The sequence below is a fragment of the Antechinus flavipes genome, chromosome 4 (assembly GCF_016432865.1).
Source record: "Antechinus flavipes isolate AdamAnt ecotype Samford, QLD, Australia chromosome 4, AdamAnt_v2, whole genome shotgun sequence".
In the NCBI taxonomy this organism is placed as follows: domain Eukaryota; kingdom Metazoa; phylum Chordata; class Mammalia; order Dasyuromorphia; family Dasyuridae; genus Antechinus; species Antechinus flavipes.
The window spans coordinates 450,364,835-450,377,529 of record NC_067401.1 but is presented as its reverse complement, the minus strand read 5'-3'; the positions used below and the strand labels follow the sequence as shown (position 1 = coordinate 450,377,529).

The 12,695-nt window shown below is 48.1% G+C and overlaps 1 protein-coding gene across 2 annotated transcripts in view; it reads left to right on the top strand.

The window, feature by feature from the left end:
• Positions 1 to 12,695, top strand: part of AK5 (adenylate kinase 5) — a 153,941-nt gene that overhangs the window by 85,809 nt on the left and 55,437 nt on the right. For both annotated transcript variants that reach the window (XM_051999387.1, XM_051999386.1), the window contains exon 7: positions 8,085 to 8,175. In XM_051999387.1, the coding sequence (XP_051855347.1) occupies positions 8,085 to 8,175 (91 nt within the window). The remainder of the gene's footprint in view (positions 1 to 8,084; positions 8,176 to 12,695) is intronic.

Genomic DNA, 12,695 nt, shown 5'->3' with positions numbered 1-12,695 from the left:
TAACTCCCCGAGCGCGGCTTGGGAGAGGCTCGGGCTGGCAGCACGGCCTCCTGGAGGGACGCACCCAGGGAAAGAGGCCATTAGCTGCCGTTAACCATAATGATCCTAATCACAACCTCTTGTATTTCTGTGGTACTCGAAGGTTTGCAAAAGCTCCCAGCAAACCCGAGAGAGAGGGACTGTTCTTTGTACCATTGCGCAGAGCAGGAGACTGAGGCAGACAGAGGAAAGACTGACTTTCCCAGAGCCACGGAGCCGCGCGGCTGGATTTGAACTCAAGACTTTGGGGCTCCAAGTCTAATGCTTGAGCCACCAGCGTTACTACTTGAGAGATAATGTCCCCCAGAGAGGGCACGAGGCCGACTCCCAGCACACAGGACTCCCACGGAAGGCCTAAATCAGCAAGCCTTCGTTAAGTGCCTGCTTAGTGGAAACGGGAAGTGTCCTTTGCCTTTCTTTGCATCCTCGCTGTCTGACACACAGTAAGCACTTGGTAAGTGCTTGTTGGCCAGCTGACTAATGTTTGGCAAAGGAGGGAGATGGGAGATGAGTGGCCCTAATTAACTGATTTCCTCATTAATCCAATTCATCATGAGGTTGTTCAGTGGAGCCTTGCCCCTTGCCTCTATTTCTTTTTTTTAATTAAAGCTTTTTATTTTTGAAACATACGCATGGATAATCTTCAACATTCACCCTTGCAAAACCTTGTGTTCCAAATTCTTCCCTCCTTCCCACTTCCTCCCCTAGACCGCAAGTAATCCAATAAAGGTTAAACATGTGCAATTCTCCTATATATATTTCCACATTTATCACACTGCACAAGAAAAATAAAAAGTTTAAAATGAGAAAGAAAACAAAATTCAAGCAAACAACAAAAAGAGTGAGAACACTGCTGGGATCCCCACTCAGCTCCCACTGTCTCTCTCTGGGTACAGATGACTCTCTTCATCATAAGAGCATTGGAACTGGCCTGAATCACCATTAGTAAAAAAGAGCCACTTCCATCAGAAATGATCCTGATTTTAGATCATGAAATGAGCACAGAGTGTTCAAGAGATTCATCCAACCAAGGCAGTCGTTGGCAGACAGTATTCAAAAGCAGGTCATCCTCCTCTCCCTCTAATACCCTTCTCACTGCAACTCAATTAATCTTCAGAAATGGATAGTGAGATGCATGGTAGATGGAAGGCCTGAGTGCAAATCTGGCCTCAGACATGTAATGGCTGTGTGACCCTGACCCAGTCACTTTACTCTCTTTGCCTCAGTTTCCTCATATGTAAAATGAGCTGGAGAAGGAAATGTCTCCAATGTCTCTGCCAAGAAAACCCCAAATGGATTCATGGAGAGTTGAATATGACTCCCCTTTCCTCCCTTCCAAATCTCACCTGTAGAGTTAGCCTCTAACAGCCCATTACTCAGAACAATGTCTTTTAATAACAGAAGAAAAAGAGATTAAAGGAATTAGAAGAGGTAAGGAGGAAACCAAATTATCACTCTTTGCTGATGCTATGATAGTATACTTAGAGAACCCCAGAGAATCAAGTAAAAACCTATTAGAAACAATTCACAACTTCAGCAAAGTTGCAGGATACAAAATAAATCCACATAAATCATCAGCATTTTTATGTATTACCAACAAAATCCAACAGCAAGAGATACAAAGAGAAATTTCATGTAAAATAACTGTTGATAGTGTAAAATATTTGGGAATCCATCTGCCGAGGGAGTCAGGGACTATATGAGCACAACCACAAAACACTTTCCACACAGATAACATCAGATCTAATCAACTGGAAAAATATCAATTGTTCATGGGTAGGCTGAGTCAATATAATAAAAATGACAACACTACCTAAATAAATCTACTTATTCAACACTATACCAATCAGACTCCCCAAAAACTATTTTACAGATTTAAAAAAAATAATAAAGTTCATCTGGAAGAACAAAAGGTCAAGAATTTCAAAGGAATTAATGAAACAAAATGCAAAGGAAGGTGACCTTGCTGTGCCAGACCTAAAACTATATTATAAAGCAGCGGTCATTAAAACCATTTGGTATTGGCTAAGCAATAGAGTAATTGATCAGTGGAATAGGTTAGGCTCACCAGACAAAATAGTCAATGACTCTAGCAATCTAGTGTTTGACAAACCCAAAGACCCCAGCTTTTGGGATAAGAATTCACTATTTGACAAAAACTGCTGGGAAAATTGGAAGCTATTATGACAGAAACTAGGCATTGACCCACACCTAATACTATATATCAATATAAGGCGAAATGGGTTTATGATCTAGACATAAAGAATGAGATTTTAAGCAAACTAGAAGGACAAAGGATAGCTTATCTCTCAGATCTGTGGAGAAAGAAGGAATCTGTGGCAAAGAACTGGAATTCATTATTGAACACAAACTAGGTGATTTTGATTATGTTAAGTTAAAAAGTTGTGAAAAAAACTAACGCGGACAAGATTAGGAAGGAAGCAATTTACTAGTAAAATATTTTTGCCTTCAAAATTTCTGCTAAAGGCTCATTTCTAAAATTTACAGAGAATTGACTCAAATTTATAAGAATTCAAACCATTCTCCAATTGATAGTCAAAGGATATGACGAGACAATTTTCAGAAATTAAACTATTTTCAGTCATATAAAAAGTTGCTCCAAATCATTATTGAGCAGAGAAATGCAAATTAAGAAAACTCTGAGACACCACTACACACCTCTCAGATTGGCTAAGATGACAGGGAAAGACAATGATAAACGTTAGAAAGGATGTGGGAAAACTGAGACACTGATGCATTGCTGGTGAGTTGTGAACTGATTCAACCATTCTGTAGTTGTTTGCTTGAATATATGTGCATATATTGGATTTAACATATATTTTTAGCATGTTTAACATGTATTACTTGCCATCTAGGGGAGGGAGGGGGGGGAAGGCAGGGAAAAATTGGAACACAAGGGTTAATGCTGAAAAATTATCCATGCATATGTTTTGAAAATTCAAAAGCTTTAATCAAAAAAAAAAAAGAAGAAGAAGAATGCCTTTTGCCCTGGTCTTAACACTACTCCGTACACAAACCCCAACTCTGGACTCACTGCTCCCCCCCAGAATCACCACTGAGCTCTGAAAGGTCCAGTCAGAAGGCCTTTTCTCGGCCCTTCTCCTTCTTGACCTTCTTGTGGCCGGTCAAACTGTTAATTCTGCTCATCCCAGCCCACTCCCTCCTGGTTCTCTTCCTGTCCCTCTGAGCTCTACTTCTTAGCACAATCTCATCCATATCGCACCCCTACTTGTGGACTTGGCTGAGGGATCGCCTTGGTGATCTCACCACTTCCCAAGGGCTTAATCACTGGCTCCGGGCACTCAGCTCCAGTTCTGGGGAGCAGCCTCAGTCTCTTCGGAGCTCCAGTTCCACATCCGGGGCTGCCTCGTGGACGCTTTGGAATGGCTTCCCAGGGACAGCTCCAAACCAGCCCAAGCCTGCCCCTCCTCCCAAGTTCACAGTCTCAATGTTATCTTCAGCGTCTCCCTAAGGATCCAAGTTGACCAATCCCTCTTTTCTGCCTCTGTGACATCCCTTGTACCTCACTTCTCACATTGTGTGATCAGCCCAGGACTAGCCCTCGTCCCCCTCGCCTCCTGTACCCTTGTCCTGGCTCTGTTGACCACTACGATCTGTCCTTCTCATGGTCGCCCATGAGATCATGTCATCAATCCCCACCCTGCTACTCAGTAAACGTCAGTGGCTCCCCATTGCCTCTAGAATCAACTCTAAACTCCCTGGCCTGAGTGCCCTCGTGGTACAGCTCCAGGCTACCTTTGCACTACCCCTCACCTCCTCCCCATCCCCAGCGGGCTTTGTCTCCAGTCTCGTCCCCACGTCCGAATATACTCGCATGAATCGTTGCATTATCAATATAATTGTAGCATTTACGTAGCACTTTGGGGTTCGCAGTCTTTGTATAAATATGATCTCATTTGATTCCCGCATCAACCCTGAAAGGAATTGCAATGATTTTCTCCATTTTACAGATGAAAAACCTGAGATCAGGAGACATTAAGTGATTTCCTTAGGCCACTTCTTGAACAGGACTGGCCTTCGAACTCAGGACTGTCCTGGTGTCCTTTCTATAGCAGCACAGAGCAATCCGGCGTCAGAGCTCACATCCCACAGGTGCAATCTGGGTTAGAAGGGGCCAGTTATTCAAGTGTCTGTGCCTCAGTTTTCTCATCTCTAAAATGGAGGCAACAATATCACTCACAATATCACCGAGACAGGAAGAACTACTTCAAATCTGGCCTCAAACACTTACTAGCTTTGAGACCCAGGGCAAGGTTCTTGCCTCAATCTCCTCATCTGTAAAATGAGAATGACAGTTGCCCCGTGTGGATCCAGTGAGATAATAATTGTGCACCTGGCACATGGTAGGGGCTGTATAAATGTAGCCATTATTAGTAAAGAAAATTGATGGACCTGTCTCTGGAGAGGATTGATGCAATATATAAGGTGGCAGTAATGGAAGCCAGACAACACCCTCCTCCTGCTCTCAGCCACAGCCACCTCGGTGATTCCATGTCCTCTCCCAGACTCCCCTTTCCCTGGAAATCGGCCGTGAGATCATGTTGTAGATGCAACGGGGACCCTGGTTAGAATTCTCCATTAAAGACTTTCTTAACCCCCACCTCTCTCCTGCATAAAAGGAAAAACAAATCAACCTTTCAGCCGTACAGATTGCATCCTGCGGGAGCAACAATTGCAGGCGTTCAATACCAGGCTTCCTCCAAAAAGCATTGCCTGAAATTATAGGGAGCTTAAATTATACGGAGGAAATAACACATCTGAGAGCCGGGATGAATGCCTTCCCTCCCTACCTTTAACATCAGTTCAATAAACATTTATTAAGTGTTTGCTGCATGCAGAGGCAGCTTGATGGAATGGATAGAGAGTCAGCCTAGCAGTCACCATCCTCATCAACATTATCAAAAAAGGAAGGGACAGAGAGATGGCCTTGGGACTGGGGGGGTTGTTTGTGTTCTTTCTATTCTATATGCTGACAGGCTGAAAGGGCAGGAGTAGAGCTGAACACAAGGACCCGGATTCGGATTCCACGGCTGACACATTCTGGGTGGGTAGCTCTGCACAGCTCTCCAAAAGCTGCCACTGATGAAAGTTCTCCATCTGCGAGTTCCCTATCCCAGTGAAATCACAGCTCAAAGCCTTTCCCTTCTTGGAGCTAGACCCTGGGAGAGGTCAAGGGATCCCTGCCTTCATGCGGCTTACAGCCTGGTAAGGGCTATTCCTAGGCTCATACAACTAAGTGTCCCAAGCTGAATTTGAACTCAGGTTCTCCTAACTCCCAAGTCTGTCCTTTATCACTGTTTCACCAAGCAAGGTGCCTCTAAAAATATACTGGGCAGAGGAATGCTTAATTTTAAAAAACCCAGTGCTACAGTTGAAGGCATTCCTCTATCTGGGGTCTGTCTAGCTAAGAGCCTTTACCCCTTCTGCCTTTTGTTGCCATTGTTCCAACATTTGTCCTGAGTCAGGAAGTTGGCTCCTCAGGGATCCCTCCAGTAAATTTTCAGGGCTTTCTCTCCCTGGAAGGAGGAAGAGTAGGACAGCCCTTGGTTGGATTTCACCTATCATTCTCCCATGGTGTGCTAAAAGGATTGAAGCCATGGAGCCCTCCACTCCTGGGACCAAGCCCTCTTCTTCTTCCTCTTGCTCGTCATTTCTCCACATTGCTCTAGAGAGAACACGTCAGTGTCCTCTCCTAATGTTCCACTTGCCATCTCTGTGACTTCGAAGACCACCATTCTCCAGTCTATGTTGTCTTATATTAGAATATAGGCTCTTTGAGGGCACGGACGATCTGACTTTTGTATCTCTAACACTTGACACCAAAACGTTCTCTTTGTTCATTCACTTATCACTAAGTAATTGCTGTTGCACATTTCAGTAAAAGCAACTTGTCGCCAAAGGCCTCCACATCAGCTCCCCCACTTTCTCTTCTGGGATTGGCCTTTGGGTTTTTCCAGGCTAGAAAATTTACTCAAAAACTCGATGTTTCAATTCAACAAGTAGTAGTTAAATTGTACATGAAATATGGGCCAATCCCTAAGGGTGTAGACAGAACAAACACAAACAGAAACCCCGGCCCTCGCAAGGCTTATCTGGGATTTATTCCGAGTGCTCTTGGTGCCAGTGCTTGACTAAGATAAATATCACTGGTGAGTACTTGCAATACTTCGGAATACCTGAATCATTTAGCTCTCGGTTCCCAACTTAGCTGTCTTGAAAGAAAGGTCTGTGTATTTTTTAGTCATTCAACAAGCATTTGTTAAGGGTCTGTTCTGTGCCATGCACTATGTATACAAAGGAAGTTAAAAAAGAAAAGTTCCCGTCCTCAAGAAATTCCCAACGAGGGAAGCAACAAAAGGAACTATGTAGGAGGTAAATTGGAAAGAGTCGACAAATTTCAATACCGAACTTTCTGTGGGAATAAAATGAAATCAGCCCGACCCCTGGGAAATGTGAATCTAAGAGAACAGTGACATTGTAAGCAGTGACCAAGGTAAGGAAATCAAAAAGACTGAAGAGTTCCATGCGCTGCTACAGACCCAGGTAACAGAACCAGGACAGCAGTGCCCCTGGTGACTATTCATGGAAATGAAATGATGTGGTTGGTTCCCTTGGTCAGATACCCATAAGGCAGCTCGGCCCCCAAGGAGGAGCAACCCTCTCCCTTCTCTCCTTCCAGATGTGAACAATGGTTCCCCCACTGTCCCAGTTTGTTGAAGCATCTGTTGAAGGGGGAAGGGAGATAATAGCTCAGGAAAGGATTGGGAATAAAGGGGACATATCAACAGGTTCTAATGTCTAAGTAACTCTCTCCTTCCACCCAGCAAACCATTCCTTGTAACAAAGAGCAAAGAATGGAGGGGGAGACATTTCTGCAAAACTAACACAGCAACTGAGGCAACATGTGCAGAATCCACATCCGTAATCCTCTACCTCTGAAAGGGAGGGAGGGAGGTCCGCAACTCCACATCACTACTGAAATGCTGCGCCCCCAAATCCTGGCTGGGCTTGGGCCCAAAGAGGAACTCGAAAGCCGCTCTCCCAAGTCCTCCGCAGGGAACTCTGTGTGTGAAGCCTGCGAACAGTCAGACTTCACTCCTTCACTGATATTCATGCCCCCAGCTGTGGGGGCCGAGTTAGCTCCCTGGACACCTTAGAATCAGCCGGAGCCAGAATAAGCAAAAGCCCTTAGTCTTTATTCTTGGTCTTTAGAGGTAGGATTGAACTGGATGGAAGCAGAATCTCTACCACCTCTCCTCTTAGTCTCCCGCCCAGAAGTGACCCTGGCTAGTCTTACTCTACCCGCCCCCCCAGTCCCTCCTACAATTCTCTGCATACACCAATCATCGAGCCAGCACAGGATAGTGGGAAGGGCCATTTTCCGAGCATGTGCTCACAGAGTACTGTCCAATCGGTCATTAGCCTTAAGTGCTCAGTGTCCGACCTCAGTGCATCGACTTAAGAGTTTCAGCCCTCTACACCGAGCTTCCTCACGTCCCACCTAAAATCCCACCTTCTACAGGAATTCCTCCTGGACTCCTCTGTCCTCCGGTGCCTTCCCTCCATTAAGTCTTAATTGTCCCGTACATGGCTTTTCATGTAGACTTGTTCACTGCTCTCTCTCTTCCCTCTCTGGCTTGCTCTGTGTGTATGCATTGCTCCTCCCTCTGAGCCCTTGGAGGGCAGGAGCCCTCTTTTGCCTCTTTTTCTAGCACTTAGCACAATGTCCAGCTCGGAGGGGCTCAATGCATGCTGACGGGATAGGGCGGGAAATGCACAGAGGGCAAGAGAAAGTATATTTGTTTGGGCTTTTTCCCCTGAGGCAATTGGGGTTCAGTGACTTGTCCAGAGTCACACAGGCAGGAAAAGTGTCTGAGACCATATTTGAATTCAAGTCCTCCTGACTTTGGCTGGTGCTCTATCCGCTGCGCTCCCTAGCTGCTCCAAAGTGTATTTTTAAAGACAATATGAAGCAAAGTCAGCATGTTTCTTCTTTCCTGCAGTTCGATGCTGACCGAGAGGAAGACGAGGTGTTCTCCGACATCAGCATGGCCGTCAGCAGCAAGCTGTTCCCGCCCTCAGAGGCTGCGGCAGGTACGTGATCCCCTCGGGTGCGCCAAGCCCTCTGTCACACCGGCCGTCTCTGACGCGGTGATCCGGCGGCTCTGTCGCGGTGATCCGGCGGCTCTGTGGCGGTGATCCGGCGGCTCTGTGGCGGTGATCCGACGGCTCTGTGGCGGTGATCTGGTGTCTCTGTCGCGGTGATCCGGCGTCTCTGTGGCAGTGATCTGGAGGCTCTGTCGCGGTGATCCGGCGGCTCTGTGGCGGTGATCCGACGGCTCTGTGGCGGTGATCTGGTGTCTCTGTCGCGGTGATCCGGCGTCTCTGTGGCAGTGATCTGGAGGCTCTGTCGCGGTGATCCGGCGGCTCTGTCGCGGTGATCCGACGGCTCTGTGGCGGTGATCTGGCGTCTGTCGCGGTGACCGCCTCTCCCTGGTGCCCTCGGCGGCCCTCACTCCCTTGGGCCCAAAACCCCAGGCTCAGCAGACTGCCTTAGGTCCTAGCTTTGCTTCTGACTCAGTTAGCTAAGGGACAAGGGGAGGGGAGAAGAAAGGAGGGGAGGGACAGAGAAGGAAAGGAAGGGGGCAGGGGAGGGAGAGAAAATCAGGAGAAGAGAGACAGCTGGGGAGAAAGAGGTGAGAAGGAAGAGGGGAATAAAGAGTTAAGAGAGAGGAGAGAGAGGAAATAATACAAATCCAAGCCAAAAAAAAAAAAAAAAAAAGGCAGCCCCTGTCTTCAAAGAGCTTTCATTCTAATGGGGGAAGACAACACCTAGAAGGGAGCTGAGTAGCCAAGGGCTGGAAGAGAGAAAGTCCCTGGGGACACTGTCACCGAAGTCTGGGGCAAACTGTGGGGAACAGTGAGGGGTGAGCACTCCCTCAAAATGGAGCTTCCAGGGAGCACTCACCAGCCTGAGCCTTGTAGAGGAGCCTTTGGGTGCCCTCGGGCTTGTCCGGAGCATCCAGGGGCTGCACTCTCAGAGAGGATTCGCTCACTGACTGCTCAAAAACCCGGGCCCTTTGATGTGAGGAAGACAAATGCGTCCTCTGCCTCAACAAAGTGATTCTGGAGCAAGCGCTGGGGTGAGGCTCCCCCGGGACCCCCCTAATGCATGGAAAGGAAGCCGAGGCTTGCCGGATGGCAGAGAAGCTCAGCTCCTTGTCTTGGATCTGGAACTGACGCCGTACGGTTGACCTCAGCAAACATTCATTCAACAATGAGCACAGTTCAGGTCTGGGCACAGAGGCTGCAAAACCCAAAACGCTCTCAAGGAAGTGACTGCCCTTCCAAAGATTCTCCAGGGTAACTGCAATGGGGAGCGAGGGCGAGTCACCAGGGGATCCCATCTGTGCTTAAGGGAAGCTACAAGGTCCAGGTGAAGAAGGGGGCATTGCAGGCAGGGGGGACCACCCGGACAAAGGCCTGGGGGCAGTCCTTCTCTTCTCCCTCTCATGGGGCAAATCCATCAGCCCGCCACTGGCAATGTTTGGTACCCGCTCCAGTGGTCCCCTTGATTCCCCTGAGTGAGTGTTTCCCCTTCTCCCTCACTGAGAACCTCCTCCCCTTAGCCTCAACAGCCCGGCCAGGGATGCACTTACTTGCCAGGTTAAATTGTGGCATTTGGGACTGAAGAGAGGTGGTGGGTCCTTTCTCTGTCTAAAACCCCCCTCGTTATCCACTCCCCAATGCTGAGAGCCCGGGATGGGGACACTGAAAGGCCGCTCCTAGGTCTGGAAAGCAGTGGAGCCCCCGATCAAAGAGGGCTCCTCTCTCCCCGAGGAGCAGCCGCCCCATTGTGGGCTGCAGACCTACATGATATTTCCCTTGCCCGACCACTCGGGATCGGTCTTTGAACACCCATTGGCAACCAATCGAGCCACAACGTGGGAGAAAAGGCGGCGATTCACTCCTCCTGCCTTATAATTACATCCTGTGGCTGCTGTTCCTCAGCTGCTATGATGTATAAAAAATAAAAAAAAAACCTGTTGCCAAGAGCAACACCTTGCACAAAACAAATTGCACAGCTAAATGATAGGATGACATTTGTATCAAAATCCCTTGGAAAGAAACGTTCATGTCGTTCTCTGCAGTTACTGATTCCTTAGCAAATATCTCCTCACTCGGCTGCCCCGGCCACCGCTGGCTAATCACTGGCAAAACCCAGCAACGAGATTATTCCGTGACTTAATTGCTCCCCTGTTGCACCTGATGACAACCACCAGAAGTGAGCACGGTAATTAATAGAGAGGGCAGCTGAGGCATGGATGAAATGGCTTGGGATTTCACCGGCTTCCCACGGGGGTGCCCCCGATCGGGCCATTCTACAGGAGCACCAGCCACCCACAGAGAGGGGCTTGGTTAAAGCCGTCAGTCTCGAATCATTTCATCTGATCCGGAGGTTCTACCATCCCCCTCCCCAGGCTGCCAGGACGACTGGTCTTTCAAACACCAGGACCACTCCTAGCCACACTTCGGCCACCTGTTACCTCCATGATCGTGGCCGGATCAAATTACTTCTCTGAGCCTCGGTTTCCCTATATGTGGAAAGAGGAGGCTGGACTGGAAGACCTCTGGCTTTAGGATGCTACAAATGATTTTTTTTCATCTTATATTAGATTTCTGCCAGAAAGAAAGCACGTCAGTAGCTTAGGTCGGCCTGCTTAACAGATTGTCTTTGCCAAGGCCAAATCCATATTTACCCACGACCCTTGGAAGTACCTGCACCTCTCTACCTAAATAGAGGTACCCACCAGGTCCACCTGGACCATCTGTCCCTATCACCTGGAGTCAGTCTCACCATCCCCCGCCAATGTAGAGGCAAGCTCTCCATACCTTCCCCGGCTGTGCTGCTCTCAGAGGCCCAGGTTCTATCCCGGGTATTTGGGATTTTACTATGGCCAAGGGGCATCCAGGAGGAGCGAGCCAGCGGTGATGGGTAGGTGACTGGCACATAGTGGGTACTTTGTAATTGATGACAACTGACTGCTGACTGAGCTCAAATTCCCTGTTGCATCTAGAGTCAAACACAGTTATGCAGCAAAGCGTTTGAGACCCCTCACAATCTAATACCCCCAATTTTCCCATGGTCCTCTGTGCCATGTACAGACCAGATAACTAGCTGTTTTCTGTACTTAACATGGCATCTTCCATCGCCATACATTAATAAGCCAGTTTCCAGGCACTCCCTCCGCAGCTCTGACTCACTTCAACTTCACTTCCTTCAGGGCTGAGCTCAGAGACACATCCTCCCTGAAACTTTTCCTGACCCTTCTCCTCCCGAAAGACCTCTTATTGCCTGGACACCACAGGCTAGTAGTAGAGACAGACCTGGCTCCTGAGCAAGAGTGTGCTGGTAAATACTTAACAATCAGCTCTCCTCCCCTCCCAGGAAAAAAAAAAAAACACAGTACACTTTTGAGCTTAATTTGCATTATCCACTTGTTCTCCATCACTTTATTAAGTCTAGACAATCAACTCAAGTGAAAGGCTGACTTGTGTGCTTGGGGACATGGAGACGGAGCTGCAACTATATAGCAGAAATCCCACCTCAGAGTCAGGAGGAGCGGACCCCAGGCCTTCCTTCCTACACATTGGTGCATCTGGAGAAGGGGCAGAGCTGCTTTTGGTGAGGATGGGGTGCCAAAGAACAGCCCCGCCCCTTCCTATCTCAGCAGGAGCAAGGAGTTCCTCCTTGATGAAGGAGTTTTTCGCCCATCTTGTTCTCCCACCAGTGCCTAGTATGGTACCCGATGCTTTCCATCTGACAGCAGAAAATGTAGGAAAGCCAAGAAGGACTTCTCAGGCTCTTTGCAAGAGTGATCGAGGTAGCCCCGTGGGATAGGGGCCACGGAGAAAGCCCAAGAATGGCCCAGGAACTTCCCTGTCTTCCCAACATGTCCTTGGTTGCTGCTGCTTCTTTTCCAGTGATTCCAAGTTGCAGTTCTGCTCTGGCTTGGGCCTGGTCTAGCCTGGGCAGCCCCCACTTTTAATTCTCTTTTCCTGGCTAGCCAGGTGAAAGATTGCTCTCTGCAGGCTAGGCTTGTTAATGATGATTAATCAGCTGCACCACAGAGGGCTCGTCAGGAAAATGAGCAATTCAAATTTGGTCCTTGACTGACACAAGAAGGTTAATGCAGCCTGAAACTCTGGGCAAATTACTAAGAATTCTTATTCTGGGACAAAAATAATCCACTGTGGGAGGGGAGGCACTTTAGACCCCAGGACTTAAGGTCCACTGGCGAATCTGGTGAGGCATCTGGGGAGACGAGACCCTGGGGAAGAAGGAAGGTTGTCAGTGCTCAGGGCTGCAGGGAGGAGGTGCTGACAGGTGTGGAGACTGGATTAATCATCCTGGGCACTCAACACAATGGTTTCTGCCTGCATAGGCTGAAGACACTTTCTACATTTCAGCACCTAGAACAGCGACCTAGTCAATCCCCTCTGGTGATGGCCCCCTGTGTACATTAATTCAGCCCAGGATCAACCCATAACTTGGAAATCAAGGTGCCCTATACTCTGAGGAAAGGACAAATTTTGCTTGTCACAAGCAGCTC